Source organism: Malaclemys terrapin, chromosome 2, assembly GCF_027887155.1.
Source record: "Malaclemys terrapin pileata isolate rMalTer1 chromosome 2, rMalTer1.hap1, whole genome shotgun sequence".
NCBI lineage: Eukaryota > Metazoa > Chordata > Testudines > Emydidae > Malaclemys > Malaclemys terrapin.
Window position 1 is genome coordinate 164,676,625 of NC_071506.1, and position 8,607 is coordinate 164,685,231.

General features: G+C 44.2%; 1 protein-coding gene across 1 annotated transcript in view; it reads left to right on the plus strand.

Annotated features, from left to right (window-relative positions):
- The window catches only part of SLC6A19 (solute carrier family 6 member 19), a 64,708-nt gene extending 60,775 nt beyond the window's left edge, over window positions 1-3,933 (plus strand). Inside the window, exon 12 of the mRNA XM_054019518.1 lies at window positions 3,377-3,933. Coding sequence (XP_053875493.1) covers window positions 3,377-3,586 — 210 coding nt within the window. The 3' untranslated portion in view covers window positions 3,587-3,933. The remainder of the gene's footprint in view (window positions 1-3,376) is intronic.
- The last annotated feature ends 4,674 nt before the right edge of the window (window positions 3,934-8,607 follow it).

Here is an 8,607-nt window from a genome sequence, read left to right on the forward strand (position 1 = left end):
CCCTCCCTCAAAGTAGAGAGGACATGCACCAGCTTTTGTTCCTGAGCATATTTCCCAAGCACCTCAACCAAAACATACTGATTAGGTAAAATATAAAACAGATTCACTAATTAGAGAAAGATAGGTTTTCAGGGATGTTAAGTGGTAGGCATAAAGGACAGAGATGATTACCAAAGAAAATAAAAATAAGCACACAATCTAAATTCTATATACTAAAGAGAATGTGAATCAAGCACTATGTCACCCTGATAGGTAATACAAGCAGGTTACAGATCTTCGGTACACAGGATAGAATTCTCCTTCAGCCTGGGACTACCTCCCCAGTTCAAGAGTTTTTGTCCTCCAGATGTGTTTCCAGGTGTTGAGTTGTGGGGGGAATGAGGCCCAGTGATGATGTCACTTCTCTTTTATAGCTTCTTCCAGCTTGCTGGAAAGAGCCTTTACTATGACATGGGTCAAGCAGTCTCCATGCTCTCTCTGAGAGGTCTCCGTTGTATACAGTTCCTAGGATAGTTGTTGTGAGTGTGTACTCGCTTTAATGGGCCATCAGGAGCATCTGGCTGCTCCATTATTGTACCTGAAAGGCTGGTTGTGGGTGTTCTCAACCTCACAACACATTTCAGTAACACACACAGTAAAACTTTATCATAGAATATCAGGGTTGGAAGGGACCTCAGGATGTCATCTAGTCCAATCCCCTGCTCAAAGCAGGACTAATCCCCAGACAGGTTTTTACCCCAGATCCCTAAATGGCTCCCTCGAGGATTGAGCTCACAACCCCAGGTTTAGCAGACCAATGCTCAAACCACTGAGCTATCCCTCCCCTTTACAACTTCACATACAATGATAGCACATACAGCAGCATTTTAATGTTCAACAGATTAAGACTTTTAAAATGATACTTCATAAGGCATACTTTGTACAAAACATATCATAACTATATGATGGGGTGAATATGAGGGTCCCAGGGTGCTGCTTTGAGGCACAGTGTGCCACAGTGGTTATTAGGATTTTCACTTGTGTAACTAGAATCAGAATCTACCTCTGTAGTCTCTGGGTCAGTCTTGTGTTTATTATACATAAATATTTTCTCCCAGGAAAAGGTTTACAAGATACTGCATATGGACAAATGAATTTTACCTGAGCTTCATCAGGCTTAGAATATATGGAATCTAGTCACCTTATGCCACATGTGTGCTATTTTTGTACTATATTTTATATAAAAAAACCTCAGCTCAGATTCAGCGCATGTCTTGCAATGCAGTTTCAACTTGTTATGCAAGTTTTGGTTGAACTGACTGAGGTACATGTGCAACCAACATGACAGGAAAGACCAAGAGAAACAATTAATTAAAATAATTGTAACTGTGCCTCCCAAGGTATTTTAACATCCTCCCACTCCATTTCCTTCTCTCCCACCCAGGCATTTAATTGCCCCTTCACTCATTCCCACCGGGGCATTTTACCTTACCCCCCCTCCAATACACACACTCTCCTCATGTGAGGGCATTTCACCTTAAGATCCCCTCAAAGCATTGCTTTTTGGTCTCCCTCCCACTTTACTTTTAAAAACCTCAGAGGGGGTAGCAATGTGAGTCTCTTCTTAGTGTCCTCCCAGTTCAGGAGACCAGTGGTAAAAGCAAGGGCAGGAGCTGCAGAGCCAATATAAGCAGCTGTTCCCTGCCTTCTCAGCAGAGTCCCATCTGTTTCTGGCTCTTCTTGCCTCACCACCCTCAGGCCAAGAAGAGGATGAAGATACTGGTCCAACTCCCCACTTAAGAGTCTTGCACAGCTTGATAATGCCCTGAAACTCTACCCCCCACCCCTAAGTGAATCATCCCCAGGGTCTTTCCATCTCTTTTACCCTCTTTCACAGTGTATGCCAGCTCCCCAAACCCCTACAGTTAGCCCCTGGGACACAGGTCTCATCTTTTACCTCAGCAGACTTCTGGGGCTCCTCCATCACCTCTCTTCTTGCTTTCCTTAGGGAAATGCTACCCTCCATCTTGTCTTCAAGGGGTCTGCCAAAGGGGGCCAGAGCCTCCTCCTCCTTGCATGTGCAAAGAGCACCAAAATATTCAGGGACAGGACACAGCCTCCTGGCCCTACAGGAAGACTGAATGGCATTGCAGCCAGTAGTTCCACTGCCACAGGTGGAATTTGTCTACCTTGAACCCTATCCAAAGAGTCTCTTATTTGTGAGCTCCTAGGGGAGAAGCCACTTTAGGAGGGGATGTCAGAGGAAAGTCTGGGCAAAAAATTTATTACAAACTCTCCAGCATTCAAAATTCATGTGTTAGTCCCCAAAACATTTTTTTAAAGTTTGGGGTTCTTTTTATTTATCTTTTGATTTTTAAGCCTTCAGGATGCATTTGGTACACATTTTCAAGCTTTTCTCTAGCTAGAAAGTTACTTTTAAAAAAGAAAAGAAGACAACAGAAATTCTCACTTAATCACATGAATCCAGGAATTGAAGCTTTAAGACAAATACCTAATATCATGGGACTCATGAGCTTGCAGTGATACAGAAGACATTTGGGAGTGTCAGGGAGCTGAAAGAGGGAAGCCTTGCACAAAAGCCTCTTGTTGGGGAAATCCTTTAGAGTTGGCAAGTCTCCAACAAATATAAAACTCCACCCCTGAGCACCTTGCTTCTTCCTACCCAACTGAGCCACCACTCAGAGCTGCCACCCTTAGCAATGAAACTTTTGAAACCTGACAATGCTAAACTCAGAACATACACAAAACCCTCTAGGCTCAGAAAACTGCAGTACAAAATAGAATTTGCAGTAACAAAGAAGTCACTGTAGTCTAGTGCAAAGATCAGGTGACACCACCAGTGAACTCCTGTGGTCTAGCCCCAGCTATGCCACAATGACTTAATCTGTGAATTTGGACAAATCACTCAATCTCTCCTTTTTCTCATTTTCATTATCTTACAGTGATGTTGTGAGGATTACTTAGTCAATGTGTGTACAGTGCTTTTAAGACGTTAAATGCTAAATAGTATTATTGTGGCACTCAGTTAAATTTTAAAAACTATTTTTTAAAAATCTTGTTTTATATCTTTTAATGCATCAACTACAAATATTCCCTTATCCTTTCAGAGTTAAAATACTGTTATGGAGAAATTAATGTTATGGCTCTGGGTTTTCTCTGGGTTTAATATATCTAGTAATGGGGGCAAACAACCTAACTATTTTTAGGATGGATCTTGATACATTTATGAACAGGATTATATAACAGGGTTGTTTGCATTATCCAGGGACTGGACTCAGTAACCAAGGACAGTCCCGTCCAGGACTATATTCCTGTGTTGAATGTTCTTATATATTTTGACCACCAGTCCTTGAAACTTGATTGTTTATTCTCACAGGATCAGTTCCCCAAATCAGAGAGAGTTGGATATCCTGACTGGGTGTATGCCATCATTGTGATCTTGGCTGGAGTGCCTTGTTTGGTCATCCCTGTCTTTGCCATCTACAAAGTCATCAGAAATTGCTGTCAAGAACAAGATGGACATCAGGGCCTTGTCATCTCAGTTTCTGAGCCCTCTGTGAATGGAGACCTGAAGAATCATGCATAAAAACATATTTCAAAGAGATGGGAAAAAGATCTTGTTAGTGATGGAAGGAAAAACAAACCAAGAAATTTAAATGAAATCCATAGTTAGTTCCATTGTCATAAAGGGGCAATGATGTAAGTTCCCAGGGGAACAATGAAACTAAGTGAATCCTATAGTAACTGATTTCAGTGTCTGACTGTTCAGGCAGGAGAAATAATGTGAACACTAATTTTATGCTGACTTGTGTCTTGCACACTCAATTGTTTTTTTAAGCACATATATCACTGTGTTGCACAGAGTCACAAATACTTTTCCTCAAGCGAAAGTTTTAAATATTTAATTATTAAAACATTTCTAAGTATGAAAAAGATTTCTTGATTTATTTATACCATCTGGATATTTCAATAACTTCCCCCTTTATTTTCTAATTGCCAGCAGATAGTTCTTTCCCCTGCTGACAACATAGGAGAGTAGCAGCAGCAGCTCAGGGAATGACACAATCTACCTTCTTTAGCTCCTGTTTAACGAACAGTGGAAGGAGAAGTGGTCTCACACACACCCCTTGTCCAAGACTTCCTTGGTGGCAGGGGGAGCTGACAGGGGACAAGTTAGGGTTGCCAACCCTCCTGGTTTTGCCGGGAGTCTCCCAGAGGCTACTAAAGCCAAACTGGGAGATTATAGGCACTAAAAGTCTGGCGGCGCAGTGGGGCTAAGGCAGGTCCTGGCTCCACGCCAGTCTCGAAAGCGGCTGGCATGTCCCTATGGCCCCGGGGGGAGATAGGGGGTTCTGTGTTCTGCCCCTGCCCTCCACCCCCCCAACTCCGCAGCTCCCATTACTGAATTTCCTGTTAACCCCCTACCAGGCCAGCTACAATAAACAAAACCACAACTTAATACTAAAGATAAAGTTATGGCACCATTTATTGGTGGAGGTGCTGGCTACACTAATCATTACAACTTATCCCCTCCAGTTAAATAAGGATTTAAAACAGTAACTCATAGGAACCCAGGTAGTCTGCCATCCACACAAGCTTCAATGTAAGTCTGCCTGCTCGAGTCTTATATTTAACAATGGAGCTATTGCTCATAGTTGGGTCTAGATTATTAGCAATTTGGAGGGTTTATATCCTCCAGGTTAGGCATAGCTGTTGTGGACAGACTGTGCATTGAAGACTGCAGTGTGCTGAGGTCCCAAAAACACTCTGGCAATTCTTCCTACAAACTTGTCTCCCACTCTAAGAAACAGAAATCTGCTGGGGTACCTCCAAATCCTGTTCTGCATCCCTCTGAGACAGTTGATGAGCATCCTCAGTGTTTACTCTCTGTTTTCTTTCAATAAATCTGTTCATCAGGTTTCAATGGACTACAGAAAGGCAGTGGCAAATCTGCCAATGGGCCCATAGGGCCCATGCCCAGGGGTCCCAGCCAATTGGAGGGCCCCAGAAAAATGGGCTCCCCAGAAGAAATCTGCTATGGGGCAGTGGAAGCCTGGAGCCCTGACAGAAGCCGTGGGTGGGGCGGAGCAGGGGAAGCCCCAGTGTCCCAACCCCAGTCTCTGGCAAAAGCTCTGGGCAGGCAGGTGGGGCTGGGGAAGCTCCAGTGCCTTGACCCTGGTCCCCGGCACAAGTGCTGCGCGGGTGGGCGAAGCAGGAGAACCGCCAGCACCCCAACCCTGGTCCCCTTCAGAAGTTCCAGGCGGCAGGGGAAGCCCCAGCACCCTGACTCCAGCTCTGGCCCCAGGACTGCAGGAGCTCTCACTCCCTGCTGTGGCCCCAGGGCCATGGCAGGAGGACAGAGCTGGTCCAGTCTTGGGGCTGCAATGGGGGATGGCAGAAAGGAGCAAACAGATTGCAGGGCTGCAGTGGGGGGGGGGAGTGCGGATTGGGGCGGGACTGTGGGTGGAACAGAATGAGGCCACGGGAGAAGGGTCAGAAAGGGGTGGTGTTGTGGATTGGGCCACAGGTGGAAGGGGCGGAACGGGGGTAGAACCACAGGCAGAAGGGGTGGAGTGGGTCCCTCCACTTACTCTGGCCCAGGGCAGGAAACCTTTATCTGCCTCTGCAGAAAGGCTAGCTCTTCCTTTTTCTAGCAGCAAGAATACATTATTTAGTTTCTTAATTACTGTATACGAGCCCCTCTAAAAAGGAGTAAGTCTCGGATTTTTTCCAGACTGCCTTTTCCAGTTGCATAACCACAGAGCCTTCCTGGATGGGAATTTAATGTTCCTCTTTCCTGGCATCTTGTGTGCAGCATGCTCACCTCTGGCTCATTTGTTCCGCTACCTTCTGGAATGCTGTCCTAGATCATTGATATAAGAATCTGCCATGTCACACATCTGTGTAGGTGCAGGAACAAGCAAGGGCCTGTTACCTGAACATTGCCACAGGGAAGCATGGTTTGCAGAGTCCAAGAATAACCTCATAGGGAGAGTAATAACTAGCTGAGTGCTATCTAGTTTTATATACAAAGACGACAAAACATTTCTCTGTATCCCAGTCTTGTTGGACTTAAAGAATAGAACCAATGGTGCAGTTTACTCTCTCACTTCCCCATTACTTGCAGGTGGGCAACGCTGTTCCTCACATGGTTACCTGGAGTTGTTGGTAAACCTCATGTAGTAACTGTGATTCAAATTCCTTCCCCTGACCACTGTAGATAAAAGTTGGAGGGCCAAACTGCTATGCTACATGGTTCATTAATGCATTTGTAACTGTATCATTCCTTCTATCTTTCAGTGACTGCACCATCTCATACATTACTAACAGCTATCGATCGCCACTTGGTGTTTCTGGCATTGGTCAGTGTGTGTGAACTCCCAGTGCTTCGTAGTTTCGGGCATTTCCCCTAAAGGAGTCCTGCCTCTCCTTGCTGCAGCTTTCCTTTCTGGACAGGCAAGACAGGAAAGTACCAAGTCCTTAACATCTGCAGCCATGCCCAGTCAAAACTATCTGCCAAAAATACCCTGCTCAGTTATACCCAAGTGGACTTCCATTTGGAATCTTCAGAACATTGTGGCCGTAGAAGCATCTCCTGACGTCTGTCCAGGAAATCTTCATTTTCCCTTATGCAACGCAGAGTTGATACTCGTTTCTCCAGCCCTCGAACCTTCTCTTCCAATATGGAGACCAGCTTGCACTTTGTACAGACAAAGTCGCTTCTGTCCTTTTACTGCACATTGCTACTAATATGTAAATCATTAAAGAAACTGTATTTACACATGCAAAGAAGCAAGTGTCAGGAGAGTTTGCAAAAAGAAAAATAGCAGTTAGAAAATAATTAACGTCATATTAGTTTGCTTAATTAAGGTATTCTAATTTGTTTACATCTTGTTCTCATGAACCTAAGACAATTTTGTTAGAGTAAGGGCTCATGAGAAAAGGTGTTGTGCACTAGTACCAACAGGCATTATATATATATAATGCAATGTTGTCCTGAGAGCTTCTTAATGAGGCTTTGATCCCTAAACCCTTTAGTACCCATCAGCTCTTAACCAGGAGGCAAGGCTACTCAGGAAGACCAAAGCTTTAAAAAGCCTACTTCTAAGTGACCAGTGGAGCTAATGAACAGGAGCGGCTAACAGGGGAGTTCTGAGGTGGCTTAGGAGCTTAAGATATACCATTTTTCAAGCACCTTGCTCCACACACAACGTCTAGAGGAGGCCCACATTGTTACTTTTAGCCTAGTGACTAGAGCTCTTACTTGGGGGGTGGGAGGTCCAGGTTCAATACCCTCCTCTGCCTGAGATGTAGAAAGGATTTGAACAGTAGTCTCCAACCCACCTCAGGCAATCAAGCAAACCACTGAGCTGTGGGATAGTTCAAGAGTTATTGGGTTAGCAAGAGAGAATGATTCTGTCATGGTGGTTAGGGCACCAACCTGGGAAGTGAGACCCCCCAGGGTCTCTTCAATTATTTATACACAGTGGAACAGCTTCACCAGGAGAGATTGAAGGAGCCACACACCAGAAAATCCCACTGGGCTAATTGCCACCTCCCACCAGATTTTGAATGGGACCCTTCCCATGAAATAGGCAAGTGAATGTCTATCTTCCCTGGATCACTCAGGTCTTAGGTGGGAGATAGGCATCCATGTGCCTTGAGTGAGGCAGCAGGTGCTTAGGTGCTAAGGGAATTTTTACAGCAAAAAGGAGTTATGTGAATAGTGGTGGAGCCTAAGACTGGGATTTAGGTGGCTAAACCCCAGATTTAGGTGACTAAATCAAGGATTAAGGCACCTAAGTACCTTTGTGAATCCCACCGTTGGTCTCCCACTTCCCTGGGAGTTCCCTAATCACTGGGATATAGAGTCAATTGCTCCCTCTCAGGCCCTATGAATGTTTGTTCATTTATACAGTGGAACAGCTTCAGGAGGGGTGCTTTCCTCTTCTATCAGATAGAATACCCAATAGCTCAGTGGTTAGGGCACTCAATGGAGATGTGGGAGACTTGGGGCTGGCAATTAAACCCAGATCTCACACGTCCCACTTGAGTATTGGGTATTCTAGGGAACAGCTCTGCCCCCAGTAATTTTTTGGAGAGGCTCAGTTTGGTAATGTTACTCACGTTTATTATTCATCTATACAAATAGTGTATAGGGGAGAAACAAACAAAATAGCCCCCCTCAGTACAGTACATTAACTGATAAAAGTGCTTAATTTCATTTTTCCTTACATTTACTTTCCTTTCCTTTCTTCCAAAAGATGTCATCAGTCAAGCCTTTTAACTGAGTGATGGAAACAAAGTAAGCTTCCTACCAAGGCTGGGGGATGGCTTTTTCTGATCAAAGCTGTTTAGGATTATTTTTAAGAAACACTTTAAAAAATATTTTATTATATTAATGTGATCTGAATGTTGCAAGATGTTTTTTGTTTTCAGATGACAAAACTTTTGTAAAGTATCTGAGAACCTGGAGGTTTAATAGGAATCTACAAACAAAACAAACTATTTTACCCTGAGTTACCAATTAACAGTCTCTCTCTGTGTTCTACAAATAAAGAAGGAAATTACAAAAAAACGGGCCAGAGAGATAGCTGCATCTACATA